Consider the following 19,072-nt stretch of genomic DNA (forward strand, 5'->3'; position numbering starts at 1 on the left):
CTATGTAACTTTATTAACCATTGTCACCCCAATAAACTTTCATTAAAAAAGAAATTCAAATTGGAAACAGAAAAGCCTATGGAGAAAAAAAATAGAAATATGGGTGCTTCATTGTGTGGAGAAGATGTGGCAAGACTGAATATTAGATGGGAGACAACGTTGGAAGAGGCTGTGAGAACGAGCGGGCTCTCCTCCGATTGGGGTGGCCTGTAGGCCCCTCTGGTGCAGGGTGGTGAAGGCGGTGAAGGCGGAGATGGTTTGGCCCAGGGGGACGGCTTCAGTTCCGTGCTGTTTTGTCACTGTGTGTTTAGAACTTGGAGAGAGAAATCAGAAAAAGAATGACATGCAAGGATATGACAGATCCCCCCCCCCTTTTCTTATAGCAAAACACTAAAACAAACAAACAAAAAGTCAGGAAACTTAGTCCTGTGTTTCAAAAATTCTTTTAAAAAATATAATTCTAATAGTAATCCTGTCTCTTTGGTAAAGGAAATGTGTATGTACGTATTTTAACCAAATACTTGGTACTACCGTAGATTTAATGTTTGTCTATGAAAGGTATTTTACTGCAGAGTGAAAATTTTACAGTTGGATTGTAGGGAAAGCAATTATTGTTTCCTGTAACGTTATTCCACTTTGTGACATGGAGGCGTTACGCTGTCATTTTCCCCTCCCGATGCTATTATCTCTCGGACAAATAACGCAGTATTGCACAGAGAGATTGTTAAAAGCTGCATCTCCTTCCTTTCCTATTTCTGCCTTAGAATTTTAGGAAAATCCCTCTTAGCTCTTTACTCTGTTACTTTCCTTAGTCTCATTTGCCAAAGATTTTCTTTGTTGTTGTTTTATCATTTATAGCACCTGGATCAGCTTTCTCTTCCTCTACGTGGCTGAGGCAGGATTAAGTTCCACTGGTTAATAATGGTTTCCAAGAAGCTGTACTAAAACAACAGAGAAAGGGTGTTTGACGTATTGTTGTAAATGCAAACCTTATTTTGACCCATGAGAGATTCAGATGCAGCCTCCAAATTTCCAGCCAGCAATGGTGATGGAAAATCACATCCCGTATTTACTTCCGCGGATAGGCTTTCAAATCCGGTTCTCATATTCGTGTTTGGTCCTCATGGAATCTCGGGGGTAGGCCAGGCAGCTGATGTTATTCTGGCCCCGCAAATGGAGGACCCAGGACCATGTAGTGTAGAAGTAGTGGGGCTAAGCCCCTCACTTCCGTCTCGGTCTGACATCGTCTGCCTTTCCTCGGTGCTGGGGCGCTTCTGACATGACTGTTTGAACTGTCTCTTCCAAGACGCTCTTCTTGGCTGGCAGTTGGCTAAATCCCCAATCTTTTCTATTGCACTAAGTTGTTGTTTGAAGTACTGGTAAGTAGATGCAATCATTAGTTTAAAGTTTTTTTTGACCTTTAGTTACTCTTGTAACCACTTAGGAGAGAAAGTGCCTTGGCAATTGTAGCATTAAAACCAAGGGGAAGAGTATGTTTATGACTCGTTGGGGAATGTAACTGGGGATGTAACTGTCACTGCCACTGTGACACTGTGTTCAAATGCATCTTAATGTGGAATAATTATTTCCTAATGTTGTTATTTCCTTTTCTTGTTTGCCTCTTCCCTCGTCTTTTCCTCTGTCTCTAAAGTGGGAATAGAAACACATCAGAGAAGATTAGAATAATACATAAAGAATTTAGCAAAACCCTTCACACAGAATAATAATCCAATAATGTTACTTGCCTTCACCCTTGAAAATAAAGCTGACAAGAAGAAGTAACATCTGTATGGGTAAAGCTTGGAAGCTTTATAGTGGGTTGGGATCTCTAGCTTATTAAAAACTAAGTAGCAGTGAGGAGCGTCTGCAGGAAGCCGACTCTGAGATGCCCATGATTTGCCCAATGGCTCCCTGAGAGTGCCCCCTGGGGTTCACAGCTGTGGCAGGGAGGGGAGGGACGCAGGACTGCACGGAGGGAGGAGGGAGAAGCTGACCTGCCACGCGGGACCAGTGACAGCCTGAGTCGCGTGAGCTGGAATGGCCCTTCCGATCTGTACCAGTTTGTAGTGGGATGGCCTCGCCCTCATCCTCCCACGCGATCAGTCCTGGATGACAGCCACCCTGGGAGGGGGCGCAGCCCTGGGCAGAGCAGCTTCTCCACTGAGGCAGCCTCAGGGGCGCCGGCCCTTGCAGCAGCTGGGCGAAGCCCGTCCATTTCTGAAGCAGGTCATGGGGCTGTCTCGCAGTTCTCATTTCGTGCCCGGGTTCAAGCAGGAGGAAGGGTGGCAGCCCCGGAGAACTGCCCTCTTAGTCTCCCGGGACCACAGTAGCCTTTCAGGTGCCACGTGTAAGATGTCAGGAACGGATACGTCTGATTCCCTAGCTTCTGATCTTTCAAAGTCACTTAGGCCAGAGGCTGTCGTGTAACCTGTCTCAAGGCCCGACCCCAGGAATGGAATCCCATTGGCACGTGTGCCTGCAAAGTGTGTGAGGCAGAGCTCACATGTACGGGAGATCTGAGGATGAGAAGACGGAGCACAGCGTTTGCTTTGCAGCATCAGAGCGGGGCTCAGGAGTGACCACCCCTTAGTCCCTTGAATTGTTTTTTCACTCTTCCTGGACCGCCTGCTCCGGAGTCCTGCTGTCACACTGCCATCCGGCAGGGCGTCCCTGGGGATTAGGAAAGACCACTTTGCTCTGCATTTTGTGGAGACGAAAGTCAGAGGGGTTTTGGGACAAAGGCACTTCTGTCCTGCTTGGTGATGACACCAACGGAAATCGCCAAGTGACTTTTATTGTCTTCCCTCAAGCTGTATCCAGACACTCTACAAAAGGAAGTGCCTCTGATTAGACTGTTAACTTGGCTTTCCCTGGGGGAGGACTTGGCACCTGTGCCAAGGAGGTGGGCCCTTTCCCGCCATTTCACAAGAGAAAGACCCTGGAAGGAATTCCATTCTTCTGAAACCCCTTCCCCTTTTCTCTGTTCCTTCCAGCTCTCATGCAGGCTCTTCACACATTCTGCCTTTTCTCCCCTTTCCTCCCCATTTGTGGGAACCTCCTCCGTAATACTCATAAAAGCTCAGAAACCTAAGTGTAGATACGTCTGCGACAAGCCAGAGGCAAATGTACAGTGTGAGGGGAAGAAGCGCATAGGAAAGGACCAGTCTGGAATGTGCTGAGGAGCAGAACCCTGTAGAATGTCCACAGGTCAGTTCCTGTTTTATCAGCTCCTTCGGGCCCCGGCATTCAGGAGGTTACAGCTGCTCACATAAAAATGTCCATTTGATTTCTGGTGCTGTCTGGGCTCATTTTTGTTACAAAAGCGACATTTTTGTCTTCCAGAGGGTTCTGTGGGGTGGTCTCGGAACTTGAGAATGGTAGCATCACGTCCTGTGTATAAGCAGTCAGCTCACAGGTGAGCTTTCAGACCACTACCTGTTCCTGACTTGGAGATCCTTGTATCAGGAAGGCGAAGCCGAAACTCCGACTGTGAGAGATGAGATTCCTTCCTTTGTGTCACAAGGGACAAGGCATTTTGTGTTCTTTTCCTGCATTATGTTCCATTCATCATAGATTGTCAGCCCATACGGGGTAAAGGCAGCATTTGCCAGCTTTAAATTGAATTGTGGTGAGTAGAATCATTGTAAACGATATTGTGACAATGACGAAACGTGCGTTTTGGAAAGACCTCTGTAAATGTGTATGAGAAACAGATCGGAGAGGAAGCTGAGTATATCGCTGTAGCCCTATGAGGAGCCTGCTGGAGAGAGGTGGTAGCAAGGCCGGGGGTGGTGGGAGTGGAGAAGCTGACCAGAGCACGTCTGCAGGGGTTGTTTCAGGGAACATCGCCAGGGCATGCTGATTGATGGGTCGGATATGCGGTGAGGGCTCCTGTGGGTGCCCTTTGGGTTTCTGGCTTGTAGTAGCTAGCAGTGCTGGCACTCAACAGAGCTGGGACGAATGAAGGGGATCTGGTGTGGGGACACCCAAGGATGGTGTGAGCTAAATGCCAGCATGAAATGAGGGGTAACAATGAGCCTAATTAACCTGTCGTCTGTACCACATGATATATTTTACTTTCCTTTAATACGAAAGAAATTGAACCTAACAAAAGAAATATAAAAATGTTCCTGGTGTGACATACAAAACACCCCCCCAAAACCCACGTAAGCACAAACGTTGATGGAATTAAAGGTAACTCTGGTGACATCGTGGATATTGTGGTAAGGAAGCACAGACATGGGGACAGGGAGGCCTCCCAGAAGGCTTTGCAGTCACCCTGTTGAGAGATACAGAGAAATCCACCTAGGAATAACAGGATATGGTAGGGTGAACAGTAGAAGACTAGTATTTTAGACCAATATTTTAGAGTGGGTGATTGGGAGAGAGAACATTGCTTAGCTTTGGGTCGGGGAGGGAGAGAGAATGAGTTCCGGTGGAGGTGTGCTAAGTTTTTTAGGTGCTTAGACATCTAAATAGAGATACGCTGGTTGGAAGTTTGTGTCAGATGCTTGGGGTACACGTTAGGGGTACGTTCGGGGTACACATCTCTTGCCCAGAGACTGGGCAAGTCCTGTATCAGCTGGTGACTCAGGAAAGTCTTAGAACTCTCCAAATAGGGAGAGTGTACTCATGTGGCCACAGAAGAGAAAAAGTACAGTTTAAACCATTGGGGTATTTGTTAAGTAACTAGAATATACCGGACAATGTGTTAAATTGTTTCCAGTAGCTACCTTATTTAATTCTCCACTACTTTTGGCGAGTCCTTTGTTGTTACCCCTGTTTGCCTGAAGAGGTAATGGAGATTCCGAGAGGTTGGTATCTTGACCAAAGTCACACTGCTAATAAGTGGTAAGATGTGGCTTCAAACCTATGCCTCACATTACCAAGTTTGATGGTATTTTCCTACACCCTGGCCTTTACACTTCAGCGTCTGTAGGATAGAACCAGCACCAACGTTGAAGCGGACGGCTAAGGAAAGATGGTCTAGAGAAGCAGGCTGGAGAGGTGAAAGAGGCGGTACCAGATCCAAGAGAGGACAGATTCTGCAAGGCAAAATCAATGTGGTGACAGTGAGGGGACTAGGGACTTTCATCGAGCCCTTTCAGAACGGGTTGTGTGGACTGAGGCAGGAAGGAGGGTGGAGAAGTGACATCCACGAATGGCGCTGCTGTGGTCTAGGTGGTGGTGAGGGGCAGGAGAGAGCAGCCAGCTGTGGGGGCGGCACTCACGGCCGCCTTGGGAGTGAGGGACGTCCACGCGCGGGAGAGCTGCGTGTAGAGCCAGGGATGGGCGCCTATGAACTTTGATCTCCAAGAAGCATCCACAGTGCGGTCCTGAACCACTGCGGCTGTGAGAGGTCACGGGTGCTTGATGAGTTGATGGGCCGCTCTGGGCGCAGGCTGGTTTTCCAGGCTTTTAAAGTGTAATCAGCCTGCCGTGCATTCAGCTCTTAATCCCTTGTACGAAGAGGTCTCTGAAGGTTGTTGGAAGTAACCTGTGAGCATGGACAGACCCTTGGTTGTGTTTTGAGCAAACGTCTTCTAGCACATTCATATGAGACCACATGGTATTTGTGATTATAGTTAGAAAATGACATTATGCATTAGTGCTTGTCTAAAATGTCCCGACGTGGTCCTAACGTGTAGTTATTTTCATCTGTCTCATAGACTCTGGGTTATGCTTTCTGTCCTGTGTTTTGATTTCTACTGTTAATTTTGTGTAGAGATCCTAAAAGAGCTTTCGGCTTCTCTAAAAGCCAATGACTTATTGGCTCGTTTTTTTTTTTGAGAGATTCATTTGTTCCTTCAGGCTTTTAAAATGCATTCACAACAGTAGCAAGCATTTATTGGGGGAACTGGGGTTGTATCTAAATCTCACGCTCTGAAACAGAATTCTAAAGTCCACCTCCAAAATTTTGGTCTTTTAAAAGTCAAGCCGTCATAGCATTGACTCATTTTCTTTGGATGTGAATGTCAAGTTGATTTCAGCATATACGGTATTTGGACACACGTTTCTTCTCCCTTCATGTGTCGAGGTGCGTTTTTGTTATTTCTCCACCCTTGTCTGCTTTATGACTCACTGTTGCTATCCCAGGGAGTATCACTGTGCTTCATTCTCTCTAAAACAGCCCCACCCTCACCCCCGGTTGCCCAGGGATGACTGACCTACACACACTCTCTTTCTGGTATTAACACCCTAGTCCTGCCATATGTTTCAGAAACCAATCAAGCGATAACCATAGGTCGGCCTACCTGGTGACCCCTCTCCCCACCCTTTCCAGATGGTATGAGAGCTCAGGTCCGTGGGACTGCTCATGTGGCTGTGTGGGGTCCAACTACTCATAAAGAAAATGTCACCACTGAAGACTGCTTGTTTGCCACATACTGGGATAGGTTCTGGGGACATAGTAGTGAACAAGTAGACACAGTCCCGTCTCTTGAGGAGCTTACAGTCTAGGGAGAAGACATCTCCTTCAAACAACATAGCAGAGAGGGAAACCCAGCTTAATAACAAGGAAGAAATATATTCGTCTTTTATTACTGGCCATATATTCATTGAGTAACTTCCCTAGAGTAGGCACCTGGGTGGGGAGTGAAGACAGCAGTGAACAAGAAGGGCACAGTAATTTAGTAAATTTCACATTTTTGAAATTCATGTTTATAATACTTATTTGACCAAGATGTTGGCAAAGTATTTAAACTTAAAGATTGAAAATATATAAAATTAAGATATGACAGTAGATTCTGGCTATCAAAATGTACTTCCTTTTCACATTCATTTTTAATAGTAAGCAGTGTAACTGGCTGTAAGTGATAAGATTGTCTTCATATATTCCGTATCATTTCTTACAGTTATTGCCAGTTTTCGAGGAACTGTCCCATTTGGCCTGTCGCTGGAAATTGGAGATACAGTTCAGATCCTGGAGAAGTGTGATGGTAAGTGGGCTGGAGATGATTGTCTGAGGTTGTAGAAACAAGCTCCTCAACATAGGACATTCGTAAAGTTTGTAAATTCTGTCCATACTTCTGTTAATCTGGAATTTTTCTAGTAGTCACCAGTAGTGAACTATTTTTGACAAAACTTGTTTCTTGCATATTCAGTGTTTGACTTATGGTATTTTTAAGCTGATGGTATTTTTTTCTAATATTATTTCCTTATATTCACTAAATGCCAACATAGAAAGCGATTGAGACTACTGTGTTTGTGGGAGTACAGGACTCAGTGCCACACTTGAAGGCCTTTCTCAGAATCTCGAGGGCCTGGTAGATTCCGCAGGACAGGAGGCTCAGAGCAGAAAGGGCTAATCCATGGGCAGTTGACCAGATGGCCTCAGGGGAGGATTCCTGCCCAGGAGAACTCTGTTCTCGTCCTGCAACCTTCTCCTCCCCACAAACCCCCAAATTTGGATTGAAATCATTCAATGCATTTGAAATGTCAGTGGAATATATTATATGAAATTGTATGATTAGTATTAATTTGTGTAGCAGGTAACTCATTAAATCAAGTTACCTAATATGTTCTCAGGTTGTTTCTATTCCTGTCCCACAAAGCACCCTCAAACTTTAGTCCTGAAAAAAAAGATCCCAGAGGAAATGACCGATCTTTTTTTTTTTTTTTAGTGAATAGAATGAGCACATTTTAAAGTCCCGTCAGTATATCCCAAAATATTCATTTTCCTCCCAAAGTGTTACCTTTGTTAGGAATTTATAACATAACATTCTGTCATATCATGGTCATTATTGAGTAAATTGTGTTCCTCCAAAAGAAAATTATTACATTTAGTTAGAGCCTGGCATTAAGTGGTGGTGATACAGGGGCATTTGTCCTGTCTACTGTAATTGGTACCTTTAAACATGTTTCCTATGTCATTGCCAGTGCATTTTGTCTATTTCTATTTTGTATGCAAGTAAATATAAAATCTGTTTTGATTTGGGGCATGAAAATGGGCTTTGTAGCTAATGGGAGCTGTTTTGCAATCTGAAGACCTTTCTGATGGGACAGAAATGTGACAGACCTCTCTATGCCATTTCTGCAGTTCTTGAAGTTTGGTTTCCGTTAGCATAATTATTTAAGAAGGGATGTATTTCCTGGCTATGTCTTTAAGGAAGTTAATCAACTCTAAGATACAGAAATTTCTGATTCTCAATTCATTCTACTTTCTTCAGACTGACTTTCACACTGTTAGCCATGGTATTTTATAGTCTATCCTTTTAAGAAAACTTAGGAACAAAAATATTTAAATACAAAGTTCAAGTATTGCTTTTTAAAAATTCCATTAGAAACAATTCAACTCAGTAGAACATTTGTTGCATGGTAAAACACTTTCTTGCCAATAAACAAAATGGTTTCTGTACTTGAAACTGGTATATTTATAGGAGGCTATATATTAACCGTGTGTGTGTGTGTGTGTGTGTGTGTGTGTGTGTGTGTGTGTGTGTGTATACTTGTTTTACATAAAAAGTATATGTTCCCTCTTACGGATGGTGCTATAAAATTTATTCAGAGTTGCTTAGAGGTTAGGTAATAGGCATTCTACAGAGTAAAACTGATGATGAGCTTGGTTGGTAGGAAATGCATTGTGCTGATGTAAGGGTGCCCAATAATTCTCTCACTGATGAGACCTGGCTTCCCTCTTCTTATGCTACCAGAATGACTCTAACCAAGATGGTGGCCTGAAGGACGTGTACATTCACTGTATGACTCTTGGCTGAGCACTGTTCTTGGGGGTAGGGTCTGGGCTTCGTAGTCAGGCAAAGAGAATTTGGAAATATATGGAATCTTGTGTAGATTCCTAAATTCCCTGAGATAGCAAAGAACAGATTGATTTGGAATCATTTCTTTTCTTTATAATATCACAATGGTTTATCTAAATATGACTGTGATGATTTCTCCACAGGCTGGTACAGAGGATTTGCCTTAAAAAACCCAAATATCAAGGTAAGAAAATATTACTTCTATCTAGAAATATGGGATTTTTAAAAAGTTATTTTACTTTATCTCATTATACAATTGAAATTATAGTTGGGACTTTTAGTTGAAAGCCAATACAGATTTTCATAATTTTGGAAATTCCTTTGAACTTGGATTATAGTTAAGATACACTACTCAAATAATAATCCTATATAGTTCTTGAAATTCATACTGCGAAGACCTAATAAGCTCATTATATATAAACAAAATCTTTTTGAAGTGTTAGTTTCACAGAGGGTGAAATTAAAAATCAGGCAGGGGAAATACATATTCTAAAAGAAATATTAAATAGAGGTATTTAATCTTTAAGTTTTCTGTGGCATCATTTGTAAAATATTGGTGTGGGGAAACAAATTTATGTTAGCACATGTTAAGCGTCCGTTTGGGTTTGGGTAGCTGAAACATGGGAAAACCATGTTATAAAGTGCTTGTCTTTCATACCATTCCAGGCAGAAGCTGAGACTCACTATCCTTTATTTATTTATATAAATCTTCTGGAATTATAGTAGGAAGTAGTATGACTTTTGTTTTACCTATCACTTGTCTGGTTTATGATTTTGACACTAATTCTTACTAATATCTTTGTTTTTCTACTTTATCCTAGTCTCCCAAGTTTTCACCCATATTTCTCACATCCGCTAATATTTTCTCATATGTCATGTTCATTTTTTGGTTGAATTTGGCTTTATTAGGATTGTAGATAGGAAATTGTATAATTTCTCATTCTCAAAGTATGCTATAAAAAATCTAAACTCTTTTGCCTGACTTTCTGCTTTTTCTCTTTCTGGATCATACAACTGTGGTCCCTCAGGCTCTCCTTTAGAATGACCTAAAACAAATGAGATAAAGTGATTAAACAATGAGTATAGCACTTTAATTTTTCAGTTGTATGAGAGCTAATACAACTTTAGCCCTTATTTAAAGTTATTGTTGGACATCTGCTAGACACATGCAACTATAACTTGAGTATTTCATTATCCATTTAGAACATGTTTTAGAAAAAAATCTATTATGCCGTCTGTTATTTCTGTCACTCTTCTAATCTCAAATTCTGACTTTTTCTTATGTTAATCTTACCATATTGAGGCCAATTTAAATTTTGAGGGAAAAAAGTATTTTTTAACTTCTATGCCTACTTACTACTGTTGTACACACAGAATTTGCTTGTTAAATTTTATGTTATCATTGGCTCCACAATAGTGATAATGTATTCAAATGGCATGTATTTCCCTAAGTATTTAATTGAATTTGCCATTTGATTATACATCAAAAATCATTCAGAGGATATTTTCATTTAACGGACAATAAAATTGATGCACATTTTGTGTGTGTATGTGTGTGTTGTTTCTTTCAATTTCCCATTCAGAACAAAGGAACAATTTCCTTGTCTTTTCCCCACAATAAAAAGCTGTAAGCCAGCATGGCTTCTTTTGTTTAATTTTTGTTCTATCAGAATGGCAGCCTGGTGATTAATTGCTGCTATGTTTTCATTAAAAATCTTCCATAACATAATAATATACATGTTGTCTCCAAATTCCTTTAGTGTATACTTTTAAATACACACATGGGTGTTTTGGAGAGAAGATAAAGAATGACCAAAACAAACAAAAAGCACAACCTTCTTTCAAAACTATACAATATTTAAAAAAAACATTCAACATAACATGCTTTCTTTGCAGAATTACTGAACGTTTTTAAAATTTCTGTTTTATAAAAATATATTTTTGAGTGTGATTTGATTTTTTGATTGTATTTAGAGAGTCTCTAAATTTGTAAACTAGCGAATAGTAGAGAATAAAAGGAATGACTCCAAACTCTAATAATAGATTTTAGCCTAAATAATATGACAGAGATGCTGTTTTTTGCTGTTCCGGGTATTGTTGCAGTTGTGATGGCTCAGTTGTGTACATATGACTTGTGAAACGCCCCCTGCCCTAACAGCACCATAACCTGCTCGTTTTCTCTTCCAGGGTATCTTCCCTTCCAGCTACGTTCACTTGAAAAATGCCTTTGTGAAGAACAAAGGGTAAGAAATGAGTTTTCTTACTAGTTGGAGGGTTTTCACAGAACCATTGCTTATGTTGAAATTTGAAAGGCTTCATTGTAACTGGCTTGAAAAATGAACTATGGAAGAGTGTGCCATTGTGAGTGCCATTTGACAAAGATAGATTACACCAGGCAGCTGGTGGAGAAGAACCATGTCTGCGTGCTGGGTGACAGCAGGATCTGGGCCTGGAGGTTTCCCGCTGTGCGCAGATCATGGCGTCAGCCTGATCTTGTGCAGAAGGAGTGGGTTCTTTTTGGTGTCCTGCTCCCTGGGGAAGTGTGGTAGTCCGGCCCATCGAATGCTGAGTCATGTCTCACACTCCAGGAATTTCCCAGATTCACCACTGATTCTGAGCAGCTAAGTCTGACGGTCTTTCTAATTGGAGATAATACCATATCCTTGTGCAACCATTTCACAAAGCCTTTATTAGACTTCAGAGAACATCATTTCTGTGAATTTTTGTTTTCCTGTTGAGCTCATTGACCACCTAGGATGTCTCAGACATTAAAAAAGAATTTCCAGTCTGTGTTCCAAAGCCCGGAAGCACCTGTGAGGGACACAGATCATTCAAATACTATGTCACAGGATAAGTGGTAGGACTCATGTATTCAAGTGGGTGACACGAGCAGATCTGTACACGTGGGCCATAGATTGGGGATCAAACATCGGCTGCCACTGTCACAAGGAATATACGTTAGACCATTGAATATTTTTTTGTTTTATGACAAAAGACAGAATACAGATTCAGCCATAGAAATTACAGTTTCCCTCCCATAGCAGAACAGTAGCCATTTATTTCAATTATGAAAGTACCTTCTAAAGCATAGTAAAAGCTATCTTCAAACTTGAGCTTTACCAAAAAATTCCAAGGATGCTCTTCAAATTGATGAGTCTGGCATCCACTCTCTATAAATGCGGGGTATTACATCTTTGTCAGTAAAATAACTTCTGGTTTCTGAGAGTCTGTGGTATAAATACTTTGAGTGTTCCCCATATGGATAAAACTTAGAGTCTAGGAGATCCATACACTCTATGTCTTATCAGCTACTTTAAGCATTATTATTATTAGTAGTAGTAGTAGTAGTGGTTACTACTTAAAACAATAGTTTAAAAACATAATAATTCTAATACTAGTAATTACCACTACTGCTACTCTTTTAATAAATGCGTGTCCTTCAGAAATGCATGTAGCTATAATCCACCTGAAGTGAGTCAAGCAGAGTGATTAGTCCTGTTGGAGTTCCCCACCAGGCTAGGTTTGACACTATGCAGCGCTCCTCAAGTAACCCAGAGGACAGGCCAGCCACAGACTTACTCTTTCTTCTGACCTTTCTGCCCTAGGGATCTGGGCTGGGTGCCGTGGAAACCCCAAGGTGTCCATCCGGTCCCTACTCGTGTGCACCTGAGCACACCTGTGCAGCCAGTGCTCTGCTGCCTTTGCCCCGAGCACAGGGCCTCCCAGCCCCCATCTTACCCTCTGACCAAGGAAGTGAAAAGAGAGATGCCAGCAGAGATGATGACTCACCCAGTGAAAGTCCCACCTCTCAAAGCGGATTGGGGTGGGACATCGTTCTACTTTAAATAAGTACTTTCTTTTCGTTATTTGTTTTTGTCCTGGTTCATAATTGTTTCCTATCTGCCCCCCTTCCCTGAGCCCCAAGGAAGAATAAATCTGGGTAAAGGTGACTGAAAATTTGGTTCAGTTTAAGACTTGGTAGTGGGTTGTCCACCCGACACAGGGCACGGTACAGATTATGCAACACAATGGAACTTTGGGGGTAGAACCAAAATGTATTTTCTAAACAGAAATTGTTGGACTTGAGACCCATAGATTCTAAGACTGTTAACTGGAAGCAAAACTTCAGCCTGGGTACATTGGAGAACCAGTATTACGAGATGATTGCTTTCCCGACAGGAGCCTCTTGGGATTTTGACATTACCTATCTTATTTTAAGCAGATTTGCAGCCTGATGGCCAATCAGGATGAACTAGCTGCAAAGCACATCTCAGAATAACTGAATAAAATATAATTTCAGGGGCAACTACTTACGACAGTTGATTTTGATTTTCGTATAATTAAGAGGAAACAGCTGCCTCCCCTAAAATGGCAATTTTGTGCTTCTTGAAAATGTACATTTTGGTTGAATAAACCCAAATCAACTTCCCACAGACTGAACTGCCTTTATGATCTTTCCTGGGTCTTCAGAGGGATGTAGGACCGACGGGGGTCCTTTAATTAAATTATGGTTTGTGAACAGTGAGGCCAGTTCTGTATTGTTTGATTCCTGCTGAGGTCATGTCACTTTTAAATGTTAAGTTGGTTGTGGGGTTTTCCTGGAAATTTGTTATTCCCTCCTTGACCTTGGATCTGATCGTTTTATAATCTCTGTCTTCAAATATTCATCATTGAAATCGCAACAGCTGCTTCAAAAGCAAAATGCACTACCATTTGAGAATGTCAGGTGTAGGCTCGATAAAAGCCCCTGTATATGTCCCTGGTCATACGTTGTTGTTTACTTTTATTTCTAGTTTTACATCCCAGTTTTACATTTTCAGCTGCGTTGAAGCTCTAGAAAGAAGGAAAATAATTCACAGGGCAAGTAGTTAGCAGCAGCATGAAATGAGGAGATGAGAGTCTCTTGGTGAAGAAATCAAGGCAAAATTTTAAGTTCCTGTTCTTGCTGTCAAGATGTTACGAAAGACAGTTGCACGCTCTTTGGACATAATATCAGACAGGAACTGCAGAGCAGTCATTAACCTTATGCTCAGAAGTAATTTTCTCATGATCATCCGGACAACCTGTTTCAGTGTCTAATATGCATATGCTGTTACCTTCTACACAGTAGATGTTATTCTTGAAAAAAAGTACTCAAATGAAGACAATAATTCCCACCAATATAGTCAGTGGCGTTCTTTTGAGAAAGAGTAGTAATAGGCAGTTAACCATTTTAACCGCCGTAAAAACGGAAAGAATTTGAAACAAGAAACTTGGGATGAAGAAAAGGTTATTATATATCAAAGGCAGGATGTGGAGCACAAATGAAGTCTTCTAGTTTTTTCCCTCCTAACTCCTTATGTATCTTCTTACGAGTAGGACCGCCGTACATGCCTTGCTCACTGTTAGTATGAATGTTTTCCAAGTATAATTTTTGATTTATAGAGAAGAAATAGGAAGACTATATCACCCTAATCATAGAGAGAAATATTTTACAGTGAATGTTCAAATATTGGTGATGTCTTCAGCCTTTAATAAGGCCTACAATGTGTGATAGCATTACTACCAGGACGAGTCATTTTTCACAGCCCCGTGTACAAATGCTAAAGATGAAGTGAGAATGAAATGGAGTGACTGTTATCAGTACCTGTTGTCTAGTTATTCATTACACTGAGTCGGTTTGGATGTTTCCAGGCATCACATCCTGAGCATTGAACCAAGCCTGTCACTCCCTTTGAATTCTGTGGTTGTGGCGCTTGGAAAGCAAATGCATCTCCCAGTTTATGGAAACCTGTGACCTCATGTCACAGAGGGGAGTGTTGGGGCTTGGAGAGGTTAAATGAGTCGCTGTTTCGTGGCCCATCCGTGGCTGGTGCAGAACTCTAATGACACTGGTGCTTTTCCACCCTACTCCTCAAACTCCACCTGGAGGATGTGGCTGATCACTTGGGGGATTGTACTGCCATAACCCACGCAGCATTCCTCAGGCCAGCGTATAATGAGGTCCTGGTTACTGTCTGCAGAACCAACAGTAGCGAGGAGGCTTCCTTTCTTAGTTTATCTTTTAGCATTTAAAAGAAAATGGTTGTCCATGATATTTGCATACATGCTTGGTTTTTCTTCTTAATTTCACAGACAATTTGAAATGGTTATTCCCACTGAAGACTCTGTTATCACAGAAATGACATCAACACTAAGAGACTGGGGTACCATGTGGAAACAACTCTATGTGGTAAGTCACTTTTTAATAGCATAATTCTTGGGGATAGAGAATTTTAAGAATTTAAAATTGTTTAAAAAACAATTTTAAGAATAAGGCGAAGCATCGACTAATGTTTGAGACGCTGCCCTAAGTCCCCAGCGCTCCTCTGGGAATCCCAGATATAGTTCTGAAAAAGGCATTCTCCTTGTAAGCCCCGTGTCTGCGGAGTGTGGGTTTCATAAATTCTTTTCATGGCAATAGGAACAGAAGAGATCAATTTTATGGCATCTTATAAAATAGGATGTTTTACATGGAGCTAGTGTTAATCTTTCTGAAAATTTTTAACTTTCCGGGAGAAATAAACTAACTTATTTTCAATATAATTTTCATGTCGGTGGTTATTTTATTTTAATTTTCTATAAATGTTCATGTATACTGAAAATGATAGATTACTTCCCAGAATCAATGAGAATATTCTAAATATACAAGAAAAATGTTTCTTGAATATAAAGGGGGGGGGTCAATGTTTGGAGGGTATGTATATATTTATACTTAGTTACTTGAAACTAAATACATTTGTTGAGAGCCTTCGATGGGGGAAGTACTCTGTCTATGTGTAGTATTTGATCTGATCCTTAGAACCACTGAAGAAAGTAATGACCGTGACTATCCCCCGCTCGCCAATGAGGAAAATGAGGCAGAGTTGTTGGAGAGTGGCTGAGCCAGGATTCGGCCCGAGTACCCTCTCTCTGTATCTGCAGAAATCTGGGAGTGGTGAAATTTGGGGGAAGATGACACTGTTTCTTCTTTTATTTTCAAAGAACTGAATAGAACAGCTTAATCATTTGAAGGGCTGCATTCAAAATACAAAGGTGCCCTGATCCTGACAAGATGATTTGTAAAGCCTGTCAAAGAGTTAGTCCAAATTAAGTGAGGGACATGGGCACAAAATGAGTTTTTATTGTTTGTGAAATATAAAATGCCATAGGATAGTTCACTAAGCAAGAGAATGTTAGCAAGTCACTCATAGAAACCCTTCTGAATTTGGATTAATGTGGCCAGGCCCTGCTGGAGCCTGGTGGCTTTAGGACTCACTGGTGAAATCCCCAGGACAATCTGAGATGAAATGCCAGAGCCTAAGCTTTGCCGGGATGAGGTAAACGCAAAGTCGAGAGAACTGACCTCAGGGGCTCTGTGTTGGCAGACGACAAAGGAAATGCAGGTCCCCTTTGAGATTAAAAAAAAAAAAAATGTTGGAAAGACTATCAAATCCAAGTATTATTTCACTTCAAATAACATTGTGCATGACAGTAACGTGGAACATGAAACAATTTGAAATGTTCAAATCACTGCCTCCTAAATATCCAACATAAGAGCTATAAAAACAGTGACAGTGCATGTGTCACCATCAGTTGGGCTGCAGCACCAGCTTCCTCCTTTTATGTAGCTGCTTTTGGGGAACAAAGTCCAGTCTCCTCTTGATTCTTGCCTTGTCTCACTATTTTTACCTGCTTTTGAGGTTCCTGCATCTATTTTGGTGACATACGAGAATTGCCCGGAAACTCTCTGTTGTAGCTGTAGGAGTAACTTCCTCACCGCCTGGTCTCCTGAGAAATGGACACAGTGATTTAAGGGTTTCCCTGGAGGCTGGAACAAATGCAAAGTTTTTTTTTTACTGGGAACAAATACAAAGTGTATATTTTATATTTGGACATAAAAATCTGGACATAGCAGGTTTTTGACCTTGAGAATGAGGCTGACTTGGCTATGTTGGACCTTTTGGGTTCTCTCTTCCTGCTGGAAATGCTCTGTGGTAAGCGTGTCGGTTCAAATTCATCACCCTTGACTGTATTGGGGTACGTGTCAGGGTTCTTTTGCAGTAGTTTCAAGGCTCCCAGTTTCTCCAATGGAAGATGTTTGATGGGGGCAATTACACCTTGTAAACTGTAAGCAGTAAGGGAGATGTACGTGGCAGAAATAGAACATCTGTCGTGGAAGCACATGGTAAATGCTTGAGAAATGCTAGGTGCTCTTTTTAATAACACTCGTAAGAGCCTAAATAATGTCCTTTAAAGTATCACTTAATACAATATCAGTAGTAGAATCACAAAAAGTTTGGGAGAAATACAGCAGCCATCTTTTACTGAGTCCTTTTTGGGCAGCCCTTTGGTGGGGAGTTTTATCTCTGTTCCTTGGGCCAAGTAGTTCTTATTCTCAAATCTCATCGGAGATCATCTGTCCAGGGTCCCATGCTCAGCAGTAAAGCCTGAGTCTAAATCTCATCTATTGTTCCAAAACTTTTCCTGTTTTCATTTGGAGGCAAATGAAAACTTCCCCATTCTCTGAAACACTGAAGTACTCACAAGCAACTTTTTGCTACATTTCTGATTGATTACGGGAGCGTTTCAGGTTTCCTTTTATTTCAAGTGTTTAATATTGTCCCCTACGTTTTTCACTGAACATTAAACCCAAAGCATTTGTCATAAAGAATACTCTTTATAACTATCCAGTTTTTAAAATCCAGGCTTTAAAGAAGCACTATTTGACGACTAGCTATCCAAGCAGATGTGTGGGGTTTTCATGGAAAGGTTTTCTGGTCAGGGCTGCAGCGTGTCAGTGTTCCTGCCACCCCTTTCTTAAAGGGAACGCTGACCCGCTGGTTTTCGTTCCCATAAAGGATCCAGCTCCTTTCTCATCTGAGCATTCTCTTAGGTACTAGATGCCGTCATTAGGAAACCAGGCCCGTCCTACTGGACAGCTGCCAAATGCCATCCCCGACGGCAGCACACCTGACTTTCACTGGGACAGTCGGTGCAAGAGGGAGCTGCCTCTCCCCTTGGCTGCTTGAGATTTGACTCATTTTATATTTTCCTTGTAAAATGTCTTTGACTTGAGTGGACCTTTTCTCCTGACCATTGACTTTCTCCAGTTTTTCTTGTTCTTCCCTGCTTATTCTTTTATGTGACCTAAGCAGAACCCATCTCTCAAGATCCAACTCCTATATATCAAGGTCTTCCTTTTTCCCTTCCTTCCTCCTTCCTTCCCTCTCTCCCTCCCTTCTTTCCTTCCTTCCTTCCTTCTTCCTCCTCCTTCCTCCCTCCCTCCACCATCCTCCCTTCATCCCTCCTTCCCTCCCCAATCCTCCCTTCATCCCTGCTTCCCCCATCCTCCTTTCATCCCTCCCCCTCCTTTCCTTCCTCCCCATCATCCCTCCCTCTCCCATTCTCCCTTTATGCCTTCCCCTCCCTCCCTCCCCATCTTCCCATTACCCCTCCCCCTCCTTTCTTCCCTCCCCCATCCTCCCTTCCTCCCTCCTTCCCCCATCCTCCTTTCATCCCTCCCCCTCCTTTCCTTCCTCCCTATCATCCCTCCCTCTCCCATTCTCCCTTTATGCCTTCCCCTCCCTCCCTTTCTCCCTCCCCATCTTCCCTTCACCCCTCCCCCTCCTTTCTTCCCTCGGCTCTCCCTCCCCCATTCCTCCCCCCCCCCCCCCCCCCCCCCCCCGGCTACCAGTGCCCCTGCACATGGCCCATGTGGTGGGGTGCTCACCGCTAAGCCGGGAGCACAGACTGAGCTGTGAATTACAAGAGCACTGCATTACGGTGCCGTTGTAATGACTCCTGAGGGAGGCCCTACCACGAGCAGGAGCGAGGAGTAATGAAGAGCTGGCTCCGTGGAGCGCTTACGAGTTGAGCAGAGTGAGGTGATTTCTATCTCCAGCTCAGGGGTGGCGTCACGGACAACGCTTCTTGTTCAGCTGCCACACTTGTCTAACCTGCAATGTACATGGAAACACCTCCAGTTATCAAGCTCTGATAAGGCAGAGGACCCGTCACTACTTTTTAGAATAAAAACTATGTTATGACTGCACGTCTGGTCCGTCACAAAGAATTCAGGATTCCTCGCAGCTCATTGCCATGGAGGACTTGAGATACATGGGAATCTCAGCACCTCATCCCACTAAGCACTAGCATACTAATACTTTCTGTAGAAAGTGAAACCATAGCTTTTGATTAAGAAAGAGGAAGGGTAATTACTTCTAAAGGGTTTACCCTAAGTGTCTCTGGGTAAGAGGTGTGTATACTTACGTTTTGGTAAAGACACTATTTGTAGGGATTTATCCTGGGCCAAGCAC

At 42.3% G+C, this 19,072-nt stretch overlaps 1 protein-coding gene across 4 annotated transcripts in view; it reads left to right on the forward strand.

The window, feature by feature from the left end:
* DOCK4 (dedicator of cytokinesis 4) overlaps positions 1-19,072 on the forward strand; it is a 365,769-nt gene that overhangs the window by 150,510 nt on the left and 196,187 nt on the right. For all 4 annotated transcript variants that reach the window (XM_081079735.1, XM_081079737.1, XM_081079736.1 and 1 more), the window contains exons 2-5: positions 6,855-6,938; positions 8,900-8,940; positions 10,944-10,999; positions 14,871-14,967. In XM_081079735.1, coding sequence (XP_080935861.1) covers positions 6,855-6,938; positions 8,900-8,940; positions 10,944-10,999; positions 14,871-14,967 — 278 coding nt within the window. The remainder of the gene's footprint in view (positions 1-6,854; positions 6,939-8,899; positions 8,941-10,943; positions 11,000-14,870; positions 14,968-19,072) is intronic.

Source organism: Rhinolophus hipposideros (genome assembly GCF_964194185.1).
Source record: "Rhinolophus hipposideros genome assembly, chromosome: 18".
NCBI lineage: Eukaryota > Metazoa > Chordata > Mammalia > Chiroptera > Rhinolophidae > Rhinolophus > Rhinolophus hipposideros.